Source organism: Rattus rattus, chromosome 9 (assembly GCF_011064425.1).
Source record: "Rattus rattus isolate New Zealand chromosome 9, Rrattus_CSIRO_v1, whole genome shotgun sequence".
Lineage (NCBI taxonomy): Eukaryota > Metazoa > Chordata > Mammalia > Rodentia > Muridae > Rattus > Rattus rattus.
Window position 1 is genome coordinate 68386487 of NC_046162.1, and position 17801 is coordinate 68404287.

The 17801-nt window shown below is 46.5% G+C and overlaps 1 protein-coding gene across 1 annotated transcript in view; it reads left to right on the top strand.

Moving 5' to 3' along the window:
• The first annotated feature begins 7066 nt into the window (after positions 1-7066).
• Positions 7067-17801, top strand: part of Grb2 (growth factor receptor bound protein 2) — a 66118-nt gene continuing 55383 nt past the window's right edge. Inside the window, exons 1-2 of the mRNA XM_032911762.1 lie at positions 7067-7265; positions 16468-16671. Of these exons, the coding sequence (XP_032767653.1) occupies positions 16594-16671 (78 nt within the window). The 5' untranslated portion in view covers positions 7067-7265; positions 16468-16593. The remainder of the gene's footprint in view (positions 7266-16467; positions 16672-17801) is intronic.

The window sequence follows — 17801 nt, forward strand, 5'->3', positions numbered from 1 at the left end:
TCTCCACCTTACACACTTACTGCTTTATCTACAGGGGCTCCAGCCTGACTGACTCTCCACGGCTATGCTAAATGATTCAGACACCATCTTCTCTCCACAAGCCTCTCTCTCTTTCCTTCTCTATGCTTGGTTTTGTTGTTTGGTTGATTTTTCTCTCTCTCTCTCTCTCTCTCTCTCTCTCTCTCTCTCTCTCTCTCTCTCTCTCATGAGTGCTCTGCTGCATATACACCCAAATGCCAGAAGAGGGCATCAGATCACCTTATAGATGGTCTTGAGCCACCATTGAACTCAGGACCTCTGGAAGAGCAGCCGCTGCTTTTAACTAGTTAAGCCATGCCAGCAACCTGATTTTGGTTTTTCAACACAGGGTTTCTCTGTGTAGTCCTGGCTGCCTGGCACTCTCTCTTAGACTAGACTGTCCTTGAACTTAGAGATCCACCTGCCTCTGCCTCCTGAGGGCTGGATTAAAGGTGTGTGCCATTACTATTCCTGGCACCTTTTCTCTGATTTTATTAATTTTTCCTGAGACCTGGTTTCAGTGTGTAGCCCTGGCTGGCCTCGAACTCATTATGTAGGCCAGATTGGCTTCAATCAGGCTGCCTCTGCCTTGGGGTTGGGGATTTAGCTCAGTGGTAGAGCGCTTGCCTAGGGAAGCGCAAGGCCCTGGGTTTGGTCCCCAGCTCCGAAAAAAAAAAAAAAAAAAAAAAAACCAGGCTGCCTCTGCCTCCTGAGTGCTGAGATTAAAGTGCACGAGTCTCTGACTTCTACCCTTCCAGGCGTGTAGAGCTTTGCTCTGCCTTGTCCCACTGTTTGGAAGTGAGACTTTATTATTTATTATGACACTAGATTACAAAGTAACTGGGGCAGTGACTTAAGAAAAAGCACAGAGGGGGGTTGGGGATTTAGCTCAGTGGTAGAGCGCCTGCCTAGCAAGTGCAAGGCCCTGGGTTTGGTCCCCAGCTCTGAAAAAAAGTAAAGAAAAAAAAAAAAGAAAAAAAAAGCACAGAGGGGCTGAGAGACGGCTCTATGAGTAAGAACACTGTCCACGAGGATCTGAATTGAATCACATCCAGCAGCTATGTGAAAACTGGACATAGCTTTGTGTGTCTGTAAGCCCAGCTTTGTGGAGAAGAGACAGACAGAGCCCATGAACTCACTGGCCAGCTAGCCTAGCCAGAACTGTAAGCTCAGGTTCCGTGAAGGAAGTTAGAGAAACAGAGAGGAAGAACGGGAGCAGTGGCTGAGGAATCTTAAGGCAGATGAGCTTCCAGGGTCAGCTGAGCAAATATGATCAGAATTTTGAACAAACCACTAACCAGAAGCAAGGCGATCTGGGTGCCTCGGGGATGCCTCCAGTGCAATGTAAGCCAGCTCCTAAGGGTCAGCAACTTACAGCAAAATAGTAAATTTCAGGGCAATACCTAGGTCTCACCTGCAGGTGGCAGGTATGATAACTCATAAACGTCACAGGTAAAAAACCTTTTCAGTCCTCCAAAATTATGATTCTCCCCTGCCACCCCAACAGTAACAAAGGGGGGGGGAGGTAGTACAGAAGCTGGAGGGAATGAGGGACACACCAGACACACACTTCTGCTGATTAATTTACAACAGAAGCGGTTGATTTGGCCAGCAATTTCTGCTAGTTTTCATGGCACAACTACTATTCCTTTCAAATATCATTTTCCAGACCTGATATATTTAGATGTATTTTACACAGACACACTCAGAATATGTTTTTAAAAATTACAACTAGGGGTTGGGGATTTGGCTCAGTGGTAGAGCTTGCCTAGCAAGCGCAAGGCCCCGGTTCGGTCCCCAGCTCAGGAAAAAAAAGAATAAAAAAAAAAAATTACAACTAGAGTTGAAACAGACATAAGTAAGTTTTTTCCTTTTTTTTTTTTAAAGATTTATTCATTTATTATATATAAGTACACTGTAGCTGTCTTCAGATACACCAGAAGAGGGCATTAGATCTCTTTACAGATGGTTGTGAGCCACCATGTGGTTCCTGGATTTGAACTCAGGACCTCTAGAAGAGAAGTCGGGTGCTTTAACTGTTGAGCCATCTCTCCAGCCCAGTTTTTTTTTTTTTTTCCTCTTAAAAAATCTTTTTTCAGGGGCTGGAGAGATGGCTCAGTGGTTTAAGAACTGAATGCTCTTCCCAAGTTCAATTCTAGTACCCACATGGCAGCTCACAACTGAAACTTCAAGCTCTGACACCGTCTCACATAGCCACACATGCAGGCAAAACACCAGTTATTACATAAGATAAAAGGAAATTTAAAGAAATCTTTTGCAGTGCCTACTGATTTTCTACCCATCAGCCACCACCTCCTTAGCTCCAACGATTACCACCACACAAAAAATCAGCCGCATTTTACCTCCACCCATCTGCCCATCCACTTATTTATTTCATCATGGGTGCCAAGAAGACAAACAAGGAAATGTGCAATTGTGTGTGTCCCAAAGCTATGGACCATGTAGAGTTAATAAGACCAGAAGTGCAATGGTGATTTTTTTTTTTTTCCTTTTAATTTTTAAAAAAAATGTATTTTATTTTGAACTATGTGTATGTATTGGGAGGGTTTATGCACGTGAGTATGGATGTCTATGGAAGTCAGGGGCTTCACCCACCCATGCAGCTGGAGTGCACGGGAGGCTTCAAGTTGTTCTGCATGGATGCTGGAAATCAAACTCAGGTCCTTTATAAGAGCAGCACGCACTCTTAACCAATGGACTATCTGCCCAGCTCCCCACCTCGTTTTTATTTCTGAAAAAGGTCTACTTGTTTTTTTGTTTTTTTTTTTTTCAGAGCCGGGGACCGAACCAGGGCCTTGCGCTTGCTAGGCAAGCGCTCTACCGCTGAGCTAAATCCCCAACCCCAAAGGGTCTATTTGTAATAGCCCAGGTTGGCCTTAAACTTGCTGTGTAGCGGAGGTTGACATGAACTCCTCGAACCCCTGCCTGTATGTGCTTCAATTATAAGTGTGCACAACCATACCTGGGTGTGACGGGAATTTTGAAGAAAACATTGACATGGAGGCTTAAATAGAGGGGGAAAGACCAACTGAATAGAGGAAATTGCATTAGCAAAGATATGGATGTTCGAAAGATATGGCACCATCCGGAAACCACAACGGTTCGGTATTGAGGGAGTCGGAGCTAGCCGTGAACTGAGAGGAGAGGGCTCACAGGAAGCAGCTGATCCTTAAGAGCCTTGCAACAGACTTTAAACATTATCTCGCAGGCGATAAATATCTGGGTTCTAATTGGCTTTCCACTCTGCACTCGCAGTGATAAAGTGGTTTGACGATGAAAATCAGTCTGAGGCCCAGCCCTGCTTCAGTGCGTCATAGAACGGAGTGCTTCTTTATCCCAGTCCCCTCACTTCCTCTTAGGCTAACCATAGTCCTAACCTAAACCTCAGTTCCTCTGCCTTCTTTGGTTCCAATTGTTCGCTCCCAAAGCACAGAAGTGCACAGAGAAGCTGGAGGGAATGAGGGACACACCAGACACACAGCGCAGCCTTTGCCGTATTTTTAGAATTATGTCTTTTACATTTGGTGAGAAACCCTGTCCGCTGAAGAAAGATTCTTAGTTCCTGTCCGTAGGGGACAAACGTGGCACGTTGTGTTGTGGATCTTTCTATCTGTATGTCCTGGAGTGTTGTTGCACGCTTCACTCAAAAAGCCAGCTCATCCTCCCCTCCCCCCCTCCCCTCCCCTCCCCTCCCCCTCCCCCCCCCCCTCCCCCCCCCCCCCCCCCCCCCCCCCCCCCCCCCCCCCCCCCCCCCCCCCCCCCCCCCCCCCCCCCCCCCCCCCCCCCCCCCCCCCCCCCCCCCCCCCCCCCCCCCCCCCCCCCCCCCTCCCCCTCCCCCCTCCCCTCCCTCCCCTCCCCCCCCTTCAAAGGTACCACCCACCCACTTGGGGATTTCTTTTTCCTTAACATCCTCCTTGGCTGTCTGCTCTAAGAAGCATAACTTTTTTTTTTTTTTTTTTTTTTTTTTTTGGGGGGATTTAGCTCAGTGGTAGAGCGCTTACCTAGCAAGCACAAGGCCCTGGGTTCAGTCCCCAGCTCCGAAGAAAAGAAAAAAGAAGAAGAAAAAAAAAGAAGCATAACTGCAAACATTTGCCTACACAGAAGAGGAGTTAATGTTCAAGTACCGATTGGAACCACGACCTTTGGAACCACGACCATTTCTTGTTTTTTTGCTCGGAACAGAGTCTCATGTTGCCCAGGCTGACTTTATCCGTCCTATGTATCGGAGATGGCCTTGAACCACTGACCCTCTTGACTGAGTGTTGGGGTTATAGGTGTGTAGCACCACACCTGCTTTTTATCACCACTACTATCATATGTGTATGTGCTTTGTCTGCACACATGTATGTGCAATTCGTGCATGCTCGGCGCTCCAGGAGGCCGAAGTGGGTGTTAGAGCCTCTGGAACTGGAGCTAAGGAACAAGGGAACCGCACGTGGGTACTGGGAATTGAGTCCAGGTCCTCTGAAAGAGCAGAGTGTACTCTTAACCTTTCAGTCGTCGCTCCAGACTCTGTTTTTTTATTTTTAATCTTTGAGTATGTTTTGTGTGTCTGTGAGTGTGTAGGTGTGTGTGTGTGTGTGTGTGTGTAAGTGAGCAGGTAGGTATGGCTACTTTTCTGTATGTACATTTGCACATCAGAAGACAGTTGTGAGCAGCTATGCTGGTGCTGGGAATTGAACTCAGGACCTCTGGAAGAGCAGTGAGTGCCCTTAACCACTGGGCCATCTCTCTAGCCTCATTCTCCTCCGTCATCTTTGTCCCACCCTGTCCTCTTCTCTAGAATAAAGTGGGGGAAAAAAAATTCGAGTTTTAGAGCAAGGCAGGACCAGGTTAATTTTGGGCGTATTATGTTTTGTATTCCTTATTAACATCTTTTTCTTAAAAAAATTTTTTTTTCAGTGACAGGGTCCCGCCATGCAATGCAGGATAGACTCGAAACCCCTCTAAGATCCTTTTTTGTTTTATGTGCATGAGTGTTTTGTCTACAAGTATATATGTGTACTATGTGTGTGTGTGGTTTCAGAAATTGGCCTTGGATTCCCCAGAACTGGGTTTAGTGTCATGGAGATGCTGGGAATGAAGCTTAGGTCTTTTGCAAGTGCTCTTTCTTCTTCTTCTTCTTTTTTTTTTTTTTTTTTTTTTCTTTTTCTTTTTCTTTTTTTTTTTCTTTTTTCTTTTTTCTTTTTTTTCCGGAGCTGGGGACCGAACCCAGGGCCTTGCGCTTGCTAGGCAAGTGCTCTACCACTGAGCTAAATCCCCAACCCCTTGCAAGTGCTCTTAACCACTGAGCCATCTCTCCAGTTTAATGGGCTCAACAGTCTTAATCCTTTGGCCTCAGAACTCCTGGTGAAGGGCTAATAAGTGGTGGGGCATCTTTCTTCTTACTGTCTGTGTCTAAGAATGAAGTGGAGAGATTAGCTGTCCTGTGGAGTGGCTGTGACTCTGGTATTCCGGTGATGTATTGTCACTTCCTACAGATATGTATCTACTTCAAGCCTTCCAGGTCGCACTTCACTTGACACTGAAACTTAAGATGAGCATCCTGGCTTCAACTCTTATTATCCCACCACCAAATGACATCCCCTCCTCTGTAACTGGTCATTCTAATATGTAGGTCCCTGGTGCTTGGGGCCAGGGTTCTTCTCTTTGAAACTAAGTAATTCTATCTAGATTGCAAACTGCTGGAATCATCAGGTTTCATCTTTTGCTCCAAGGAAGGCATTTTCAATGCAAATGAAGCTCCGTAAACACTTGGCGAAAGAACGGTTCACTTTCCTTATTCTAGGGGACCCATCTTCTCTATTGTAGCAGAGGTGGGTATTCTCCACTGAAATTCGTTGGTTTCTAGAGAACGCACTAGCATAGGACGTGTTCGTGCTCTCCTGTAATTGGAAAGAGCTTTTGGAACTGAGAGGTACTTCTCCAAGCTTTCCTCTACGGCTCCCCCATAGCCGGCAGCCCCACATAGGAATCTATGTACTTTGCATGGCACAGAACACGACTTTCTCACGCCTCCATCCATCCCTCTGTTCTTCTGTGCCATGCCGTTTGCCGGCTATGGGCTTACCCTGGCTCCTGTGCTGTGCAACTCCTACTCACCCTCCCGCACTCGGCGGCACATCACCTTCTTTGTTAAGTCTTTTATGCAGTGGGCAGAGGAACAGAGCCAGCCTTTCTCCATCTTTTTGGCTTCCTCAGCATTCCCCCAAAGTGCTATGTGTAAGTGTTATAGTGTTGTGTGTGTGTGTGTGTGTGTGTGTCTGCACGAGGGTGTGTGCAGGTGAATGCCGGTGCCATCAGAGGCCAGACGCACTAAATCTCCTGGAGCTGGGGTTACAGACAGTTGTGAACCATGGGATGTGGGTGCTGGGAACTGAAATCAGGTCCTCTGGAAGAGCAGCAAGCGTTTTTGTTTTGCTTTTTTGTTTTTTGTTTTGTTTTTGACCTCTGAGAGGTCTCTCCAGCCCAAGACATTACTTGTTTACTCTTCTGGTGCTTCTCTCGATTGATTGAATCGCTTAAGGGCCAGGATCTCTGCTCGTCGTTTCATCTTCTTTACCCAGCACAGTGTTTACCTACAGTAGGTATGTAGTTCACTGGGTGAACGGACTAATCAAACAGTTCATCAAACACTGCAGGTTGTACGAACCAGATTCCCAAACATTTCTAGATCTGGTCCTCTATTTGGGTCGAACCATCCTGAGATCCGCCGCCCCTCGACCCCTCCTCGAGGCCTCTTTGCTTTGCTTCGGTAGAAAAAACGCTATTCGAGTGTGGAAAGCGCTATTCCTCTAGAGCAGAGCTGTAATTCACTTGCTCCGGCACGCAGAGGGTTACAACGGCCCAGGGGCGGAGCCGAGTCCCTGCCACCTGCTGCGGGGCGAGCTGACGCATGCGCGAAGCCCCCCTTAGGCTACCTGCCGGGCGGAGCGGGGGAGGAGCGCTTGCGCTCTGGGCCTTTTCCGCCGGGGAAAGTCTCGCGGGGGCGGGGCGCGGCGGGGCGGGGCCGCGTGGGGAAGTTCTCGCGGGACCCTGGCGAGGAGCGGAAGCTAGGCTGCTCTGCTGCTTCTGCGATCGGGCGGCGGCGGGGCGAGCCAAGCTGCGGCGGGGGACGGCGGTCTGGGCAGCGGGCGCCGCAGTCGGGAAGCAGCAGTGAGGTTGGCGGCCGCGGGCGGCAGCACAAGGCGGGCCAGGCCGGGTGAGGGAGCGGACGGCACGTCACGGTGAGTGCAGGAGAGCAGGCGGGAAGTGAGCGGGGGCTCCGTCGTCCCCGCGCCGCGCCGGGCAGCTCGGGCCCGGTCTGCTCCGGGCTGCCGGGGCGGGCCGCTCGCGGGTCGGGGAAGGCTCGGACCCGAGCGCAGCGGCTGCGCAGCCGTCTCCTCGTTTCCCCTTTTGGGGCGCTTCCTTCCTGGTGTCGGTCTTCCTCCCGCTCGGGGTAGAGACCCGGCGAGCCGCCGGTTGAGGTCCGGTGTGGCGGCCGTCCGGCTGGGCGCAGAGGAGCCCGGAGCAGCCGAGAGGTACAGGGTGCTGCTCTGAGTCAGGCTGACTGAGCCCGGGAGGCGGGGGATTCGGTGCCGGCTGCTAACGTGGTGATTGATGCTCCTTTGACCTGCAAGGCAACCACGTCACCGTCTCTTGGCATCTTGCGGTCGAATTGTGTGCGGGAATCCACCATGACTTAGACTGATTGTTACCCGGACCCACCGACGGGTCTTTGCGAGAGTTGGGAGCTTCTTTTTTAGAAGTACTTGAGAAAAAAAAATACTTGTTGTGGGGGGAAAAACAGCAGCAGCTGATGGGAATGCTGGCAGGAAGGAGGATTTTCACGGAGAGAGCCCCGCTGGTTCATGTCCGTTTGCAACGCTGTAGATTGTGTGGGTTTGTAAGAAAGTGATTTTTAGGGTGTCTTCAAAAGCTATATAGCAGTGCAGTTTGCCGGGATGCCGAGGCGCGTTCAACGTCCGTCTTTTGATGGTGTTGACATTCAAAAAGAGGCTAGAGAAATTGGCTTTCTTTTGACTTCTTCGCCTCTTTTCACTTTGCCCTGCAGTTTTTGTCTTCTCAGTCTCTATTCCACTCCACTAGGGACACGAAGTACATTTTTTTTAAAGATTTATTTATTCTATGTATATGAGTACACTGTAGTTTTCTTCAGACACAACAGATCCCATTACAGATGGTTGTGAGCCATCATGTGGTTGCCGGGATTTGAACTCAGGACTTCTGGAAGAGCAGTCAGTGCTCTTAACCGCTGAGCCATCTCTCCAGCCCCACGAAGTACATTTGTAACGCCAGTCATTGGCGCCTCCACCCCCTTTAGAAAATAATCTACTTCCCCTTCTTGTTCTTCCTCCGCTATAATTTTCGAAGTTTCTGCCGGTTTGAGCACTGTTAATTTTCTCAGTCGTTCTAAGATCCCCTTTTTTGTGTGTGTGTGTGGGGTAGATACCTTCCCTTGTTTGCATTTCTTTTAGATGTCCTCTGTATTCTTCAGCCAGCCAGAAGGGCTACTAGGGAGCCATCGGGGTGCTGGAGGGGGTTTAAGTTCTCCCCCTGGGAACTAGAAAACCCAAAGGACTGAATTCATTGCTAAGTAATCGATAGTGCCATCAGATCACAAGTGGATTTGCCTGTTCGCTTGTGCTATTTGTATTTTGGTGTTTTCTTCACAGGGCATCCTTTTGTGCCTACTATTTTTCTCCTTTCTCTCTCCTGTTTCTCTTCTCTGTTAGTAAGGAAGATTTTGAGCCAGTTTGGAAGCTGAAAGACTCCTTTTCTTCCCCCTTTTTTTTTTTTTTTTTTTTCGGAGCTGGGGACCGAACCCAGGGCCTTGCACTTCCTAGGCAAGCGCTCTACCACTGAGCTAAATCCCCAACCCTGAAAGACTCCTTTTTAAGTTTTCAGAGAGGTCAACTATTGTTAAATGAGAAATCATCCGTGGAGTTTGTGAAGTAAGATAGCTTGAAATAGAAGAGAACTTTGGATATTTGTGAATTAAGTCCACCTTCCTCTCCTGACTAATGATATAGTCCTAACCAGGCTTTTTAAAATGATTTTTAATTTTGTATGTGCTTGAGTGAGTTTTGCCTGCATGTATGTATGGAAACCGTGTGCATGCCTGGTGCTGTCAGAGGCTAAAGGAGGACAAATACCTTGAACAGGAGTTACAGAGTGTTGTGAGCAGCCATATATATGTGTGTTAGGAATTGAACCCAGGTCCTCTGGAAGAGCAGTCGGTGTTCTTTAACAGCCTGAGTTGCTATTCTCTCTAGTCCAATAGTTTTAAGCACTACTCACTGGTACTGAGGGTTTTTTCCATGATTTCTGTTATGTCGCATGTATACAGCAGCCCTTATGGAGAATTATGAATTAGGAGACAGCAAGACAGAGCTGCCACTCCCGGACAGGCATTTGGTGTCGTTACCTGCTGACCTCAGAGGCCTATACTTTTGGCCACGGTTATTGAGATTTATTGTTCTGTGTTTGTCAGAGTTGATTTTCCCCTGAGTTGTGCCAAGTCTAACATACATCATTTTCATTTTGTTCAGACGTAGTGCACTATCTGAAATGCAAATTTTAAAATTTGCTTAGTGCTTCCTCATTTTAGCCGTGATTCTTAAAATTTGTATGTATAAACATAACCTGCCAATTAAGGAAGGGCTGGAGAGATGGCTCAGTGGTTAAGAGCATCGACTGCTCTTACAGAGGTCCTGAGTTCAATTCCCAGTAACCACATGGTGGCTCATGACCATCTGTAATGGGATCTGATGTCCTCCTTTGATGTGTCTGAGGACAGCTACAGTGTACTCATATATAATAAATAAATAAATCTTAAAAAAGAAACCTGCCAATTAAAAATTTTTTATCCAAAAAATTTTTTTTGAGACAAGGTCTTGATATATTGTACAGGTTGGTCTCAAACTATTTCTCTATTGATTTATTTTGAGGCAGGGTCTCTCTGTTTAGTCTTGGCTTTCCTGGAACTCTATCTGTAGGCTACCTGGGCTGGCCTTAAACTCAGAGATTTTTTTTTTTTTTTTTTTTTTGCCTCTGCTTTCCAAGTGCTGAGATTAAAGTTGTGCACCAACGTTAGCCTGGTTTCACTTTGCATCGTCCTGCTTCAGTCTCACCTCAGTGCTTCTGCTACCATACTGGGTAGAGGCCCCTTTTACAGTTAGGTAGTGGCAGAACTCCAGCAAGATTGCATAATGTGAATGAAACAACTCAAAGTAGCTTCAGGAAGTCCCTAAAACTGACCAGATTCACTAGGCTCCTCCCTACCAGACTAAGCAATGAAAGCTGAGTCCCCCCAAGTTGTGAAGAAGACTTTTAGACCAATAAAACTGCAAAGAAGATTTAAGACCAGATCACCTGCTTGGAAGAAGCAGAAACCAGCTGAGCTTCTTGGGAGAGGTTTATACTAGAGTCACTTTGAAAAAACACTCTCTGTTGAGCTGCCTGCAGGCTGTGTAGTGAGCTCCAGGTTTTCTAGCTTTTGTGAGCTGTCACACATGCTGGAGTGGAATTTGGTTGATGCAGCTGTCTTTGAGTCATTTCTACTCCTTTAAGAAACCCCTCTTCCACATTCCTGTAATTCCAGTAAAACTCTTTGGTTTGCCAAGTTGGACTTTGGTGGGCTCCCTCTCTGGGATGAGTAGACCTGTGTGTTGTATCTTTCCAGGAAAAGTTTTATCACACAGCAAGCAGGCACCCAACAATAAATTAGTCCCTGAATGGACTGATTTAAAAATAGATTTGCATACAAATACTTGGCTTTAGCTCCCCGCCCCCCCCTTTGGAGGAATTAAACTAGAACCCTATACATGATGGTCAAGCTCACATTCTACCTTGGATCCAGTTCCTGTAGCAGTGACTGGGAGTGATCTTGGAACCTTTCACATGGTAGATAAACTCTATATCACTGTGCTATATATACCTCAAGCCCATGTTCAAGTTTTTTGGGCTCTATCTGTTTATCTTACTATTCATTAATTTATTTTCTATAACCCAGGTAGTTTCAACCTCATTATGAAGGTTGAATGTGACCTTGAATTTCTGATCCTTTTGCTTCTTCCTCCTGAAGTGCGGGGGTTACAGATGTAAAAGCCTGTTTACATAATGCTGGGGATCAAAATCAGAGCTTCATGCATGCTGGGCAGGCACCCCACCAACCTGGCTACATGTCCAGCCCCCGTAATTCGTTCTTATGGATGTAAAATAGTATTAAGTCTGTGAGGTGGGGTGATTTAACTTTAAAACATGTATGTTTCCCTGGTGCTATGATGGAGTGAAGCCTGGTGCATAGATCATGCTAAGGAATACTTTACCACTCTTCCTTAGCTGAGACTGAGGCTGACTCTCCTTCTGGTGCTGAGATTACAGGCATATGCCTTCCCATCTCGAACTCAGGGCCTTGAGTATGATAGGCAAGTGCTTTCAACAGCTCCATGCTCAGCCCCAGTTTGTAATTAGTGGGGTGGTTAGTGTATCTGTCATAAGAGTTCTCCTGAGTTCATATATGTGGGTTCCGGTCCTAGATTTACTGTCAAATGTAGACTTTATGGTTGGAAAGGGACCCATGACACTGTTAACATCTGAGTCCTCGAAGGTGGTTCATCAGGCAGGTGCTGTTAGCCTTAATTTTCGGTTGAGCTGTAAGTTGCTTCTCTGACCTCACTTTTTGTTTTCAAATGCAGAAGAGATAGCTGAATCTGGGCCTTATACTATATAAGGCCTTTGGTTTGTGATCTCAATATAAAGTTATCTTAGAGTTTCCATTTCTGTAAAGAGACACCATGACCAAGGCACCTCTTATAAAGGACTGGTTACAAGTTCAGAGGTTCAGTCTGTTATCATCATGATTGGAAGCATGGCAGTGTCCAGGCAGACTTGGTGCTGGAGGAGCTGAGAGTTCTACATCTTGTTCCAAAGGCAAACAGAAGCCTGGAGGCTAGAAGGGTCTCATGCCCACTCCCACAGTGGCAAACTTCCTCCAACAAGGCCACACCTACTCTAACAAGGCCACACCTCCTAATAGTGCTACTTCCTGGGCCAAGCATATTCAAACCACCACAAAAGTAATACCTGCTTACTGACAAAGCAGTGAGTGTAATGCACAGAAAGGAATAGTCTTCTGTTGTGCACTAGTAGAGAACAGTTGTTTGTTAGTATGTATTCATGTGTTGTGTTGCTTTACATATGCACTAGTAGAGAACAGTTGTTAGCATGTATTCATGTGTTGTGTTGTTTTACATATGCACTAGTAGAGAGCAGTTGTTAGTATGTATTCATGTGTTGTGTTGCTTTACATATGCACTAGTAGAGAACAGTTGTTAGCATGTATTCATGTGTTGTGTTGCTTTACATATGCACTAGTAGAGAGCAGTTGTTAGCATGTATTCATGTGTTGTGTTGCTTTACATATGCACTAGTAGAGAGCAGTTGTTAGCATGTATTCATGTGTTGTGTTGCTTTACATATGTGTTGTGTTGCTTTACATATGCACTAGTAGAGAGCAGTTGTTAGCATGTATTCATGTGTTGTGTTGCTTTACATATGCACTAGTAGAGAACAGTTGTTAGTATGTATTCATGTGTTGTTTGCTTTACACAAAGTGGATGAAGAGCTAGGATTATATTGTCTTTGAAAAGCAGGAATCAATAAAACTCAAAAACTGTCGTTGTCAAAATACCATGTAGCAGAATAGCATGCACTTTATGTCAGTGAGAGCCTGAGACAGATACCTGCGGCACAGGTGTACAGCGTAGAAAAAGCACAGGACTGGGCTCGGGATGAGGCTCCTTAGTCCACACCCTGTTTCCAAGTGTTGAAGAGCCCTGGATTGGAGCCCTGCACTAGTTTAACAGTATGTGCTGATGCAAGCCTGTAATCTCAGCACTGGGGAGGTCATCCTCTGCTACATAGAGTCAGAAGCTAGCCTGGGCTACAAGAGATGCTATCTCTCAACACAAACAAAGGCAAGGTAGTTCTCAGTATCTGGCACCACAGTCAGCTCATTTGTGGCAGCTCCTGAGTAGTCTTATTAACACTAAGCACTGTGGTTTATACATGTAATCCTAGTGCCTGAGAGGATAGGCCTGGGGGATCCCCTGAGTTCAGGGCCAGCACAAGCCACAGTAACAGGTGGTCTTTAAAAAAGAAAAAGATTTATTTATTATCTATAAGTACACTGTAGCTGTCTTCAGAAGCCCCAGAAGAGGGCATCAGATCTCATTACAGGTGGGTGTGAGATTTGAACTCAGCTGGTTTGTGGTTGCTGGGATCTGAACTCAGGATCTCTGGAAGAGCAGTTAGTGCTCTTAGCACTGAGCCGTCTCTCCAACCCCCCTCCTCTTTTTTTTTTTTTTTTTTTGAGGTGGTCTTAAAAGACAACTCAAATGTCTAAATGTGTGAAAATAAGCTGTTTGGGAAAAAAAATGGAAAAAAAAATAAGCTGTTTGGGAAATCAATCACATGCAGAAAAGCAAACCAGAGGCTGCTGAGAGGGCTCGGCAGGAAGTGTGCTTGCTGCCTAGCCTGCTCCTTGAGTTCTGTCCCTAGAACCTACCTTGTGGGAATTGAGAGCTGACTCCCAAAAATGTCCCCTGACCTCCATATAGAAGTGGATATACGTGTACAAACACACAAATAGATAAATGTGAGGAAATTAAATCAATCTCCCATGAATTGGCAGATAGAAATTAGAATTTCACTTAGAAATCCTGAAGGGATTAGGTTATCCATAAGAAAGGAATTCCGGTCTTCCATTAAAGATGAAAGCAGAGATCCTAAGCTATATACATTAGTAAGGGAAGAGTCTGAAAGGAAGTGTGTACAGTGACACACACACACACACACACACACACACACACACACACACACACACACACACACACACACACACACGCACACACGCACGCCCTCTAGTGACAGCCAGGGCTCCAGTGTGCAGGCATATACTTTCCACTGAGCTCCAGCTCCTATACAGCTGACAGTGCTGTGCTCCCCAAGAAGATGAAGTGACAGGGCACACTGACAGTTCCCAGGGAGCCCATCACATGTGTGAAGTCTAAGGAAATGGCTTTAATTGTCGACGTGATAGGGGAATTACATCTGAAAAGCAGCTGAAAAGGAGTTTATAAGACTGCATTTTTGTTTTCTCTAAATTCTCATATTCTCATTCTCCCATGCTCCCTCTCCCCGTGGAATTAGGCCAGTGTAGCCTAATGTTGAGTCTTCATAGTGTGGGAAGGCAGGAGAAATGGCATTCATTCAAGTATTCTGTTACACCGCTAATACTGAGTAAGCCTTTTAAACAAGACCTGGTTTTCTAGTTAGAAAAATATATTACTAGCTACCTTCTAAGATCTATGAGCATTAAATCATTATGCATATCACACACACACACACACACACACACACGTCACTCTGCACGCACACACAGACAACTGGAAGTTTAAAAAAAAAGAAATAGAAATCAAGGTGCTGAGGCCTCAGAGCTGGAGAGATGGGAGGAGGTTAAGAGCGCTCATTACTTCTTCCAGGAGACCCATGTGGGGGTCCCAGCATTTACGTAAGGCCTCTTACAGACACCTTTCATTTCAGCTCTAGGGGCTCTAACAGCCTCTTCTGGGCTCCTAGGGCACCAGACATGCACATGGTGCCCAGATGCACGATGTACTCAAGGGACCCAGATAGATTTGAATTTTTTAGAAAGTTGAAGATATGATTTAATGTCTATCAAAAATAACCACAGAAAGTATATTGGGAATTTAAGGGCACTAGGGTGCACCTTCGTATTTAATACTTTGTACTTGCTAGGACTTTTTTTTCGTTTCTTCTTTTGAGAGGTGGCACTATATAGACAGCTAAGGGGTGGCGGTGAAGAACAAGGCATGGTGTGGTTTGTTGGAAGGATAGTCTTCTGACTTTCCTACCAGGTGATCTCTTTCTTTGACAACACTCATGTTATGCGGCCTGAATATTCCAAGGTTTGCTGCTTAACCTGTTTGCAGTTATGCTTGATAAATGCTCCAAATGTTAGCTTTAGAAAAAGGAAGAATAGCCACTCAGGCCCCTCAAATGAGCTGCTAGTGTGGTGGTGCTTATCTAAGAAAGGTGCCACTATAAATAATCTGCTCCCATTCTGCCAGGACCCTCGTTGTCTACCGTTGTTTACTTTGTATGAGAGCTGTGTCTGCAAACAAGGATGGGGCTTCATTTTCCCTTGGGTATTCACCTATTCATGATCTCACTGTCCTAGTTCAGTCCTAGTTCAGTGTCACCAGATACACTGTGGAGAAGTGAGAGTCATCCACCTACTGCTTACCTGGTGTAGGACTCTCCTGTCTGAGGAAAGCAGGTACGTGAAGGGGAACCAGATGAGGCTGGGGTGTGACCATGTGGCACCAGCCTATATTTACTTGTCCCAGAGAAGACACTTGAGGTGGGAGACTTGATAGTATGTACTTGTCTTCTCACTCCACAGGTAAGCCAGGAGGATCACCTCAAATTCTAATCAGTCTGGTGTACTTATGAGTTCCAGGCCATTGTGAGACCCACCCCCTCCAAAATAATTGACAATTCAGATTCACTGAAAAAGATTCTTTTTAAATATAAATGAGAACTTCAGCCATGTTCTTGTGCCGTGTAAAAATAATGCAGAGGCAGGCTATCCCTGGATATTAAACCCAGGTCATCCATTTGAAGGACTAGGCAGACCCTGGAGTCTTGGGTATCTTGTGCAAGAGTGGATTTCCACCACCACCCTCCCCAGCCAAGAGTGCTGAGCTGTCTTTCTCTGAGCAGATGACATTGGTTGTGAATGAAGCTGGTGCTCATTGTATCGCAGTCAGTAGAATTAAAAAGGTTCCAGGCTTGCTCTCTCATCTCTCCATAAGGACAGATCAAGGTTTAGTTTCAATAAAGTGCTGAGCTCTTTATTGAAAGAGACCCAAGTCCTGCGAGGTTTCTGACAGGGAGTAGGAGCATCCTGGTTCTCAGCACACTAGCCAGTGTCCAGGGACGGGAGGGAGTGGCCTGTGTAACCACCTCCAGGGGGCCTGCCTTTAAGTGGATTCCAGGGACTGCCTTGGGTACGGGAGATGTGTGAAGGGCTGCTGGAGGAAAGGCTGAGACTGACTGAAGGAGGAGGCTCTCGCCGGTTCCTGAGTTTACACCCTGCGGGAAGGAAGAGGAAGTGTATTCTGGCATAGTTTAGGCAGCTGCTGCTATTGGCTGCTGGGCCTGTCAGTCGCCTGGGGCTGAGGTTGAAAAGAGGAAGGAGAGCTGTTGCCTGGAAGGGAGGAGGAGGGGGCTGAGCCCTGCGGAGCCAGGGGGCGTGGGGGCTGGGAGTGTAGGCCAATTGGCAGGGCGGGGCTGCCTTCGATCTGGCCACTTCTCTTAATCATCGCTCTTCTGATCCAGGGTGGCATTGTGTGTCCCAGTGTGCAAGAATAGCCCCAGAAGAGGAAAGGCTGAGCCCAGAGCGCTTCAGCAGGGAAGATTCCCTTCCCCCCGCTTCAGGCTGCTGAGCACTGAGCGGCGCTCAGAATGGAAGCCATCGCCAAATATGACTTCAAAGCTACTGCTGACGATGAGCTGAGCTTCAAGAGGGGGGACATCCTTAAGGTAAGAGCTCATGTGGCCGCTGCTCGTGCTCGGCTGCCTTCCCTCACCGTGGTAACACACAAAGAAGCTGTTCTTGCTCTTCTGTCAGTGCACACTTTGAACATTTGTCACCAGGTCTGATTGGACAGCGTGCAGTAGATACTGAGTGGATCATGAATGTGACAGAGAGTTGCTGTGATGTGTCGTCCTTAATGCCTTTGTGTGAATGTCTGTTTTTCTGTTTGTTCAGGAAGTCAAAGGAAAGGCATAGAGTGGCAGACTTACCTTGTGAAGTTGCATTAAAAATAAAAACGTGGGATTTAGAAAAATCCTAAATGTGAATTATGTATGTAAGAGCATTCCTCTAGTCTTAAAACTGCATAGCCAGAAGAATCTGCATTGTGTGGCAGGATCCTAGTGGATCAGAAGATGCTTATTGAGGCCGGGAGTATATGCCCAAACTCACTGAAGAGGTCAGTGTCTTATTTCTGAAAAAACTAATGGGATTCCACATAACAGTGTTTAACTTGCCCTTACACTAGTGAGATTTTGGCTTTCTTTAGAGGATCTTGAGCAATTACTGCACATTAAAATCTAACTGCATAAAACCTGATCCAGTTTAGAAGTGACTCACTTCACAGTTGCAGCTTCTTGAGCGCTACTCTGACAGGAGCATCGGCTCCCCACCTGCACATGGTAATTTTACCCAACTGGCTGGAGCTGTCCACCCTTCTGGATGCCATTTTTCTTTATAGGAGTGAATGCTGTCTAAATATGTGAATTTAAGTGAAGGAAAAGTGCACGAGTGCTGCCTGTGTCTCCGGTTTGCCGTTCTTCCCTCCGAGCCTCAGTCTAAATGGCTGGGATTTGCCCGCTGTTTTATTGCCTCTGACGGGCACTCTTCTTCTATTTATGGAGGAAGAAAGAGAAAACATGACTGTATACTTTAGGAGGAAGCATAAAGACTTATGTGAACCTATCCATAGTTAACGTTTGCCTCAGTGCTCAAAGTGAGGGAGTGTTGTGTGACAAAGCTTTCCCCAGGAGCTGCAACACACAGCCACTCAGCCCAGATAGGGAGCTCACAGCAGACTAAAGTATGGAAACTGTAAAGTTCTACTTGGTGAACCAGTAGGTTTTATTGGAGTGAG